Source organism: Anolis sagrei, chromosome 6 (assembly GCF_037176765.1).
Source record: "Anolis sagrei isolate rAnoSag1 chromosome 6, rAnoSag1.mat, whole genome shotgun sequence".
Taxonomy (NCBI): domain Eukaryota; kingdom Metazoa; phylum Chordata; class Lepidosauria; order Squamata; family Dactyloidae; genus Anolis; species Anolis sagrei.
Window position 1 is genome coordinate 73046336 of NC_090026.1, and position 12117 is coordinate 73058452.

Here is a 12117-nt window from a genome sequence, read left to right on the forward strand (position 1 = left end):
TTCATACGTGTTTTGCAATTCAAATACGTTCTGCAATTAAGCGTCTCTTCCAGAGGGGAGGATGACATTTAATATATGAATTCCGCCACCGTTATTCCAGATGAGGGATGCCAGTGAGTGTATGTCATATTGTATCAGTCCACCTGAGACCTTCTGGAAATAGATTAATTGTGCTTGTCCACATTCCTGAAATCAGTGAATTGTCATTAAGATTGGTATCCAAATAAGAGAAAATTGCACTTGTTTTTAAGATGTTTTGTGCCGATCACTGGCAGGGAACTTTTGACTCATGAAATGTTTGGGTATCAAACTTCCTATGGTAAAGAACTGTGGAAATCTAAAAACATCTAGGGAAATGTGAAAATTAGAGGAAACAATTTCCCAACACCACACAGGTGTCAATTCCCACACTTCTGGCTTAGCATATAATGCCATCAGCAGTTGAGAGTCAATAGGACAGATGAACAGGAACCAATACTCTGCATATAGAAGTATACCGAAGTATCAATTTCCCTGTACACCACAGAATATCTGGGAAATATCCATGTCTGAAACTGTGAGGAGATGCAACAGGTCAACATAGATAACACTTAGCTAGACATTCGTGATATGGGTTGTGAGGACCTCATAACCTCTGAGGATGCTTGCCATATATGCACGTGAAAAATCAGGAGAGAATGCTTCTAGAACATGGCCATATAGCCCGAAAAAACTACAACAACCCAGTGATTCCAGCCATGAAAGCCTTCAACAATACATTTGTGATATGATTTGATAGCATACTTCCTACATTCCATTTTAACCTTCCAAACTTGGTATCCTCCAGTCCAATTTCTTTTCTTAGTGTCTTGGTTTTTAGGCCTCTTCCTTGGGATGTTTGGGGTGATGATTCAGAAAATTGCACTGGATAGATGGCATCAGCAATAGTTTCTTAGATATGGTTATCATGGTTTTCTATGGGCAATCAAATGGTGACTGGTAAATGACTTCTATATTGCAAATACTAGAGCTGATAGGGGGAAAGTGGTGCCATTTTTGGAATCAGCACGTCAAGTATACCCAGAAACAAGTCAACAATTTGGGGCACCAAAAAGTGTGTTGGCCAGTGCTATTACATTATTAAGTTATCCTGTAACTAAAGTTTTGGTTATGCACAATTTATTAAAAACTAGCCATCCCCTGCCACACGTTGCTGTGTATATGTGTTTTGTGTGTGTGTATACGTGTATATGGGTGTATATATTTGTGTATATATGTAGTTATGCACATGCGTTGTAACGTATTTTTAAAAAATTTGGCTTTTTCAGTCTCTTCCACTATGTTTTCCAGTGTTTTTATGAGTGATGGTCACTTGTTGGCCTGATAGGTGCATTGTGTACACATTTGGTGTCAATTCATCCAGTGTTTTTGGAGTTATGTTAATCCCACAAACGAACATTACACTTTTATTTACCATATTTTCTGGCGTATAAGACTACTTTTTAACCCAAGAAAAACTTCGCAAAAATCAGGGGTCATCTTATACGTGGCAGTCGTCTTATACATGGGAGTAGCCTTATGCGTGGGCGTCGTCTTATACGCGGGAGTAGTCTAATATGCCGGGAGTCGTCTTATAGAGCGGGTGCTGAAACTTCCAATCCGGATTGGAGAATCTGTGGTTGCTGCATATGGTGGGGGGAGCTCAAAAATGGCAGTGGCCGCATCCCTGCCATATGCAGTGACTATATGAAAGCATTAAGTACGGTAGAAGAAAATCCATTCATCAGGATTTGTGGCCTTATTGTGGTCCCAATGCCGAGGTGAAGGGGCACCTCACCAGGATGGTGTAAGTGAAGGGCGGAGCAAGCTGCAGGTGTCCGGGGCACCCAAGGTATGGAAAAAGAGGTAGAGTGGCTCTGGGCCCAGAAAAACACAACTCTTTTACCTGTCTGGCCCGCCCTTGTATCCTATTATGGTACCTCCTCCTCTGCCTCTCAGATCTCACTCCTGAAGACTGCAGTGAAGCAGTGCAGGTGCGCATGTGCAAGATCTGAGAGGCAGAGAAGGAGGTACAGTAATAGGAAAATTACCATATTGAAATCAAATCTGATGCTTTTTAAATTTTTATTTGGTGTGCGTTGGAAGAGGGGTAATCTTATACGGCGAGTATATCCCAAACTCTATATTTTAACTGAAAAAGTTGGGGGTTGTCTTATATGCCCAGTCGTCTTATATGCCGGAAAATATGGTATATAGATGTGAACGTATTTTAAAACACAACAATGAATGTGTGGATTATAACTTCCCAAAGCCCCATAGCCTGGCTGTTGTGGTCTGTTACTGCTAGGAAGCACGAACAGGTAAGGCTACTATGTCTGGATCCACTCAGTTATCCATTAAATAAGTGCAGTTGGTGCATGCAGAATCAGTAAGCATGTAATAAATCAAATAAAATTCCCACAGAGCCGCATAAGCAAGGCTTTAGGATGAAAGACAATGTGTAACAGCTAGGAAATTGCTGGAGCCAAAGGGAAGTTTTTTGATTCAAAATCTCTTTCCAGCACGCACCAGGGAAATCTTGAGCTTCTCGCCAAAGTGCTGACACTCACCTCTGTGAAGAAGCCTGCTATGCCAGCCTGACATGAGCCATGCTCTTCGCCATACTTCTTCTTATACTCTAATAAAGAAAAGAAGTAAGATAGGGACGGGGGAGGGAGAAAGAAACACAGTCAGATCAGTCTCTGCCAGATGTGTATGGTGTGTAATTGCACAGTCCCCTCTGCTCCACTCCACATATGCTGCTATGCACTGAGTTGCAGGAGGCCACCCCAGGCCCAACCCTGTGAAATCTCTGGAATGCCGTCAACCTCAGATATGTGAGCTCCGTTGCCACAGTCCATGGGAATTGTCAAAGGCAAGCAATGAAGGAACAGCAGCAGCATAATAAACAAATCCCTCCCCATTTCCTCTGTATCGGAGAAAAACAAACTTCTGACCATTTTGGCTAGAAATGGAATCAGAAGAAACTAAAGAAGGAAGAGGAGGAGAAGTGAATCCAAATGGTTCCACTCAGGATTTATTAATAGCAATCAGTGGCAGATTGACAGAAACTTTTCGTAGGTTCCAAACCATAATGAATGTACACATCATTGGTTCACTTCTTTCACTTCCATCTCTTCCTCTGCCTTTGAGGTGTAAATATGCACAAAAATTGAAATCCAGCTATCTTTTTTAAAGAAAGATCACAGTAGCTAGCTTGCTTCCATTCTTCCTCAAGATCAGCCCTAACGGACAGCCATTCTGCTACTGAATAGTGTAAGGACTAGAGGCAATTGTTAGACATGCTAAATAGAAGATCCTGGAAGTTGTCAAATAAAAAAGAAAGAATTATTAAAGAACTAGCTGCCCCCTTGCCACGCGTTGCTGTGGCCCAGTCTGGTGATCTGGAATATAAAGTAATGAGAAAGTGTTGGTTTCTAATATATGTAATTTTTTTATACTTGTGGGTAAACAGTATTTCTTGCTGTTTCTTTGTCAGTGTTGATGTGGAGAGTGTCTGCTTTGCCTACTCTGGAACATGCAGCATATAACTGTCTTTCATTAGGGGTCCCTTTCAAATCTATGATACTATATCTGTGTGTGTGTGTGAATCACATCTATCTATCTATCTATCTATCTATCTATCTATCTATCTATCTATATCTATGGCTGGATGGCTCTTTGTCAGGAGGGCTTTGATTATGTTTTCTTGCCCTGGTGAAGGGAGTTGTACTGGATGGCCTTAAGTATTTTCTGATGGTCATGGGAGTTCTGTGTGGGAAGTTTGCCCCAAATCTGTCGTTGGAGGGGTTCAGGATGCTCTGATAGTAGGTGAACTATAAATCCCAGTAACTACAACTCGCAAATGTCAAGGTCTATTTTCCCCAAACACCATCTGTGCTCATATTTGGGCATATTGAGTATTCGTGCCAAGTTTGGCCCAGATCCATCATTGTTTGAGTCCACAGTGCTCTCTAGATGTAGGTGAACTACAACTCCAAAACTCAAGGTCAATGCCCACCAAACCCTTCTAGTGTTTTCTGTTGGTCAGGGGAGTCCTGTGTGCCAAGTTTGGTTCAATTCCATCATTGGTGGAGTTCAGAATGCTTTTGATTATAGGTGAATTATAAGTCCCAAATGACAAAGTCATTATTTTTTGAGTGATGATCACTCCTTGTGGTGTGAGACGTTTTGTTGCCAAATTTGGTGTGATTTCGTTCATTGGTTCTTTTGTTTTTAAGGTACTCATTATGCACAGAGCATTTATATATATATAGATTATTAAAGGAGGAAGCAGGTGTAATGGTATTAAAAACACAACAAAAAACGAACACAGTAAATGAAAAAATTTCATGGTACCAATATAGACAAATAAAGGAATGCTACAAGAAAGACAAAGAAATAGGTTTTCAAGTACAAAATACATTCTGGGAGATAATACTGAAATCAGAATAAAAGATAATAACAAAGATCTATAGAAAATTATTAGAATGGAATACAGATACGGTGTAGGGGGAAAAAATATGAAAAGATGGAAAGAAAATATAGGAAGAACAATAAAAAAAGAAGAATGGGGAAAAATTGGAAAACAATAATAAAATATACGTACGCAACAAAATTAAAAGAAAATTGGATCATAGTATCACACAGGTGGTACATGACCCCACAGAAATGAGGGAAACTTTACAAAAATATAAACATAAAGTGTTAGAAATGTGGAAAGGCGAAAGGGTCTTATTTCCACATGTGGTGGTCGTATGAGAAGTCCAAGATATATTGGTAAAAAAAATCATGATACATTGCAAGACATTTTAAGTATTAGAATCCCTTTGAAACCAGAGATACCCCTGCTAGGAATAATAGATCAAAACTTAGACAAAAACACTGATAAACTCTTATTTTTACTGAGTACAGCTGCAAGAATTTCCTACGCTGATGTTTGGAAAAAGGAAGAGGACTCAGAAGATGATGATTGGATAGGGAAAATTGCAGATATCATAAATATGGATAGATTAACATATTTACTAAAGTTCTGAGAGTGCCTTAGACTGAGAGTGCCTTGGACTGCGAGAAGATCCAACCAGTCCATAATTCAGGAAATAAAGTCCGACTGCTCATTGGAGGGGAGGATATCAGAGGCAAAGATGAAGTACTTTGGCCACATGATGACAAGAAAGGAAAGCTTAGAGAAGACAATTATGCTGGGGGAAATGGAAGGAAAAAGGAAGAGGGGCCGACCAAGGGCAAGATGGATGGATGGTATCCTTGAAGTGACTGGATTGACCTTGAAGGAGCTGGGGGTGGTGACGGCTGACAGGGAGCTCTGGCGTGGGCTGGTCCATGAGATCACGAAGAGTCGGAAATGACTGAACAAATTAACAACAAACATATTTAATATCTAAAAATACGGGGACCCCAATAAAAGAAACTGACTGGACGTAAGTGACAGATTATTTGAAACAAAAAAAACCCCCAGAAATATATTGATATAGTAAGAAGAGAGAAGAAGATGGAAGAAGAATAAGATACAAGAAAGAAAAGGAAAAACCACTTGGAAGATACCCAAGAAGTCAACAAACCCACACATACTGTTACTTTCCTGCTATGTCTCTTTTCTTTTCCTTCCTTTTCCTTTTTTTATTATTTTTCCCTCTCTTTTACTTCCATCTTTTCTTGCTTCATTTTTTGACTATCCAAAGTTTTTAAATATAATATATTCCTTTTTTTCCTTCTTTTTTAAAAATGAAAATTCATAATATTTTTTTTTAAAAAAAATAACGTTTTCCTAGTTGTGGTCTATGATGCTATTCTGGAGATGAGCAGATAAACCTGGACTCTTACATTCACCAGAAAAGAGAGATCTACCAGATACTTCATCACACTAGAGAATGAATCTACTTTAAATCTGGTTTCTGTCTTCTGCAGACTTCTGGAGTTTGTAGTTTAGTGAGAATGTTAAAGGCTCATCCCTAAACTACAAACTCCAGATTTCTGCAGGAGGCAGCAACCGGGTTTAAAGTGAATTCATTCTCTAGTGCAGGCATGGGGAACCTTCGGCTCTCCAGGTGTGGTGGACTTCAACTCCCACAATTCCTTGAGGCCAAGGTAAGCCTTTGGGGTGAATGCCGAGCCTCAAGGAATTGTGGGAGTTGAAGTCCACCACACCTGGAGAGCCGAAGATTCCTGAGCCCTGCTCTAGTGTGATGATGTATCACGAGATTTTTTTAAACTTTTCTTCAAATTAGGATATATTACCTACTAAAACTGAAAATTACATTATGAAGACAGCGCCAATGTTTGTTTTCCTCTTCTGTCCTCCTTTCCCAGACTTTTAGCACATTTGGTTGTGAGGCTGCAGGGAGGGAGAGATAACAGACACTTTGGGTGAATCTACTCTACAAATTTAAAGCAAATGTCAAACCTCCTTAAAGGTTGCTCCTCCAAGGAAGTCCTGGGGAACAGTGGGTTCTAGGGAAGAAGGAACTAGGTGGAAGGCATTGTAAAGACTTATTTGTACTCTTAAAAATTATATTCTGATTTTCCCTGCACAGAAAAAAGGCAAGTAATGCCAAGTTTTTTCCCCCCATGTCAGGAGCAACTTGAGAAACTGCAAGTTCCTTCTGGTGTGAGAGAATTGGCCATCTGCAAGGACATTGCCCAGGGGGTGCCAGGATGTTTTGATGTTTTACCAACCTTGTGGGACGCTTCTCTCATGTCCCCACATGGGGAGATGGAGCTGACAGAGGGAGCTCATCTGCACTCTCCCCGGATTTGAACCTCCAACCTGTCAGTCTTCAGTCCTACCTGGACCATTGCGCCACTGGGGACTGCTTATGCCTAAGTGAAGCTGCTAAAGCATTTAATGAATATTAAATAAGAGACCTACAGTCTTTCAGGGTTCCAGTATGGGTCAGAGTAGTGTGTTTCTATTCCTTTTGGACTTCACTTTGGAACCTCTAGCAACGAAATGTGTTTTATCACTCGGGGTGGGGAGGAAATGCCACTTCCTGCTATTTGCAATGTGTTCCTGGGGATAACTGGGATTTCAGGGTTTTATATTTTTTTAAAAAAAATAATCGGGCAGCATGCTTTGGTTGTTAGAAACACCCACTATGTATCCTGGTAACACTCCAGAACAGCCAACCACCAACCCATTGCTAAATTACAAGGAATGTACACAGAATCGCTCTGCAGATTTTTCTTCAGAACCAAATGTATTCCTCATGGTTTGACACACCACAAGAACTTAATAATAAACCTCACTGAGGAAGCTCTGTGTTAGAAAGAGAGAGAGAAAGGAAGGAAAAAGAAAGTGGACGAGACAGTGCTTTTCACAAATATAAAGACCTTTTGTGCTGAACAGGATTCCGCATTTGATCTAAAACAAACTTTTTAAAAGCCCGATTCATTTCACAATCATCAAGATTTTATTCTTATGGTCTACCAAATTCCAAAAACAGTAGAAAACGGTCCAAGGTTACTCATGCTGTGAAAATTAAGCAATCTCATTGTGACCACTAACTCAATAGAAGGCTGCCTCAGGAACAGAACAGACAGTACTATGATTTGTTATTTTAATTGTGTGGTTTCAAGTCATTTCTGACTTATGGTGATCCTAAGGTAAATCAATCATGGAGCTTTCTTAGCAGAACATGTTTAGGGAGGGTGTGCCCTTGTCTTCCTCTGATGCGCATAGTCACCCAGTTGGTTCCGATGGTCAAATGGAGATTGAAATCCTGATCTCCCAATGTCCTAGTCCAATACTCAAATAGCTATGCCAGCAATATTATTGCTTTCAACTACTGTATTGGTTCAGTATTGTATTATATTGGTAACAAGCAGCAGAACAAATCAATTCTTTAAAGTACTTCAGCTCAAAGTCTATAGAAACTGGCATATTTAAATTGGTGTCAAACCAATTTAAATGCAATGTGATAGATAGATAGATAGATAGATAGATAGAGGAAAAGCAAGAGATTCTGTTATAAACAGATAGAAAGAGACTGTTATACAAGAGTTGATCCGCTACATGTAAGATCTCCTGAGGGCTGCAGGAAATACTTATTCATCCCAGTCACTCTAGGCCAGTGGTTCCCAACCTGTGGTCCCTGGACCACCAGTGGTCCCCAAGAACTAAAATATGGTCCATTGCAATGAGAGCAACTGGGTCTCGCAGAACCCTCTTATAGTGCCGAGGCAATGGGAATGTCAGGAGGGAAGAGGCTGACTGCCCATGAAAGGTGCAAGAGCAAGTCTCCTGTCTGCTGCTACTCCTCCTCCCTCCCCCTCCCCCCAAGCAGAGTCACTCCATGTGGCACCTGGAAGCGGGGGTACCTTGGTGTCTCTCGTTTTCACGCCTGTCCCTGGGGTTATTTGGGGCGCATTGGATAGACTACACCAGCTCTAGATTATTAAATGTGGTATTCTGTGGGAGAGCAGGTGTTGACTAATGGATGGCATATGTTCTGTATCAGAAACTAGAGCTGATGTGGTGTATTCAATGCAATTTTCTGAATCAGCACTCCAAGTAACCAAACCAAATTTGATTCATAACCCTTTTGGTACTAATGTTGAAGTGTGGCCCCTGGTCAAAGTGGTCCCAGGTCAAGTGCTCCCTGGTCAAAAAAAGGTTGAGAACCACTGCTCTAGGCTAAGGTGGAAAGCCAGCAAGCATCCAGATGTGTAGATCATAGAGATGTTCAGATTACTCTTCCCTACACGGGGTCATACTCTTCACATATTCACATTCAACACATACCTGAATAGCCCCCTATATATGTACCAATTTACACATGTACAGTTCTTCAAAGTAAGGCAGATCCTGATTGACACAGGTTCACAAAAAGTTTCACATGTGCATATTAGTAAAGGTAGGACATGGATGGTACAAATGTGCTACACAGGGCTATGTGATCACAAAAAGTAATGACTCTTGCCCCACAACCCACCAGTAGACCTCTATACATTGAGAGTGGGATTATGATAGCAGTGGGATTCCAAGATTTCTTCCTATAATGCATGTTCATCAGGAGACACGTCTATATTTGAAACGAAATGGCATACGTTTACTCTGAGAACTTTAACTATATATATATGAGCAAGAGAGAAAAGCTTGAGCAAGAGAGGAAGTATGCTGTCTAGCAATACTTATTTCTTCTTATCTGTATGGCATGCAGAACAGAAGTTAAGAATCTGCTTGCTGATACACAGATACACATACACACACACATCTTGCACTTTCCGCTCATTCCGTTATCAAGATTGCATTCAAAGTGACTTTGACAAAATAACATAGAGAAAACAATAATTGTTCTGTATCAAGACTGCCATTTCAATAGCCCTACAACATTTTTTTTAAAGAACAAGTCATAGGAAAACTATGAAATTACATAGGAAAATGGGCAGCTAAACTTGACCCTCCAGCATATTTATAGTAAGGCATATAATGAAGAGTTTATACAGTTATGCTAATTTTTCAACGAGATCCTGTACATGAAAAATGAAGGCATTTTATCTGGAATAGGGATGAAAGAATGTGGTATTCTGTTCAAATCATTGTTTTTTCTCAGAATTTTTTTGAGGCAGGATGTTGTTCACAAAGTTATTCTGGATAGTGCCTTTTGCCCGTGCAGTGTGACTATATCGAAGAATGGAATCTAATTTGCTCATTTCCTTTACTCTAGGGCAGAGGTTCTCAACCTGGGGTCCCCAGATGTTTTTGGCTTTCAACTCCCAGAAATCCCAACAGCTGGTAAACTGGCTGGGATTTTCTGGGAGTTGTAGGCCAAAGACATCTGGGGACCCCAGGTTGAGAACCACTGCTTTAGGAATAGAGAAAATGTGGCTCACAAAGTTCCTGGCTGTCCGTTACCTCCTCATCTCCCTACCTTCAAGTTTATTCCTAGGTCAATTTGGGGATGATTATTTTTTGCCTGATATTGGTTCAAAATGGCATAAACCATCCATAAATGCTATAGTTGTCATCCACTGCAGCATTTTCGCTCAGGACAGGACTCCATCCCACTCCATATGCCTGGTTTTGGTTTCAAGTAGCGAGGTAAATAATGTGGCATCACTTCCCCAATGTCACAAAGCACCAATAAAGCCTAAGGAGGGAAGATGTCAGAATAAAGATGGGAGACTGCACTACACTATCCTTCATACAGTTAGTTGCCCACCGCTGCCTTTCTGAGAAGCTGTATAGCAGACAATTTATTCTGCACCATCACAGAGTAAGCACTGAACACCATGAGAAATGAGTAACACAATCTATTCTCACTTATAATTCTTCATTTCAAGGAATTCTATGTGGAACTGTAAATACATGCAACAAGTTTATTGATGACAAAGATTGGCTTTGGTTAAATAGTTTCAGTTGCCTTCTTTTTCCTTACATGAACAGTCTTAGTTTTCATTCTTCCCCTAGTCCATTCTCACTACTGCTCGGCAAAGGGTGGAGAACCCTTAATCTTCCAAATATTTTAGATCTGAACTCCAAGAAATCTCAGCCAACTACCAATTACAAGAGCTGTAGTCAAAAATAAGTAGAGAAGAAAAGGCTTCCTACTATAGATAGTCTCCAAGTTACGAACAAGATATGTCCCATAGCTTTGTTCTTAAGCTGAATTTGTTTGCAAGCTGGAACAGGTAATTATTTTAACTGTAACCCCATCGCACCCGGTGGCGCAGCAGGTTAATCTGCTGAGCTGTTCAACTTGCTGTCAGCAAGGTTGGCAGTTCGAATCCAGGGAATGGAATAAGCTACTGCTGTTAGCCCCAGCTTCCGCCAACTTAGTCGTTCGAAAACATGCAAATGTGTGTAGATCCCTATGTAGCACTCCGGCTGGAAGGTAATGACACTCACTCACACACACACACACGCATATATATATGCTTTGAGTTGTTGACTTGTTCTGGAAAGAAGGATTTATGAAAAAGCTCCAGTGGAGACACCTTTCTACCATGAAAACTCTTACCATAGTTAATTTCCCCCCAAGGAATTGATTTTTTTTCTCACTTTGTTATCTCAGAATGGAAGAATGATCAAATGAATGTCATAAATTCATTTTGTTGTTGTTCATTCGTTCAGTCATTTCCGACTCTTTGTGACCTCATGGACCAGCCCACGGCAGAGCTCCTTATCGGCTGTCACCACCCCCAGCTCTTTCAAGGTCAATCCAGTCACTTCAAGGATGCCATCTATCCATCTTGCCCTTTGTCGGCCCCTCTACCTTTTTCCTTCCCCTTTCCCCAACATAATTCCCTTCTCTAAGCGTTCCTGTCTTCTCATGATGTGGCCAAAGTACTTCATCTTTGTCTCTACTATCCTTCCCTCCAATAGCAGTCGGGCTTTATTTCCCGAAGTATGGACTGGTTGGATCTTCTTGCAGTCCAAGGCACAATCTATATTCATCTATACAATCTATATTCATATGCTTAAAAAATAAACAGGACTATTATGTAGAATTTTTCCTTTTTAAATCTGACCGATTAGCACAAGAATTTTTCCATCATTCACATACCATGAAACCCTCCCTTATTCAAACCAAGGGAAAGTTAAGATCTAGCTAGCAAAAAGCCCGAGTCCAGTAAATATTGGATCACTAGGTAGTTGCTCATGACATCCTGTTCTGTTTCTATCCACCCTCAGTTTCCATTCGTCCTTTCTCAATAGCTGCAGGTTCCCAGCCAAAAAAAATCATTGTTTCTTCCTGGAGGGTACATTAAAAAGGATTATTCTAGGAAGGGAGGATCCCTATCAATTTGAAGTCATAACTTATTCAGAGCAATGGAGCTTAGCCATCTCTTTAAAGGAGGATGGAGTTAATTAACTGTTTTTTAAAGCTCAGAGTTCATGAAAAGCAAACCGCTGTGACAATGCATCTTGGCAGCTGACATACCAGCTCAACGAATCCCCAATTTTCAGCCCCATTTGGAACACAATAAATTGCACAATCAGCTCCATCAAAACAGTGATTCCATGCTGGCAGCCTCCTGGATTTTGGGTCCACATGTTTCTATTTTTATTCCCATTCCTGCCTGATATCTGGTTGCTGAGACATTTTTGTTTTTTAAAAAGAAGTAAACTCTCCTACCCCC

The 12117-nt window shown here is 40.5% G+C and overlaps 1 protein-coding gene across 1 annotated transcript in view; it reads right to left on the reverse strand.

Annotated features, from left to right (window-relative positions):
- Positions 1 to 12117, reverse strand: part of ITGA9 (integrin subunit alpha 9) — a 313194-nt gene that overhangs the window by 260710 nt on the left and 40367 nt on the right. The window contains exon 5 of the mRNA XM_067470189.1: positions 2589 to 2656. Within this exon, the coding sequence (XP_067326290.1) occupies positions 2589 to 2656 (68 nt within the window). The remainder of the gene's footprint in view (positions 1 to 2588; positions 2657 to 12117) is intronic.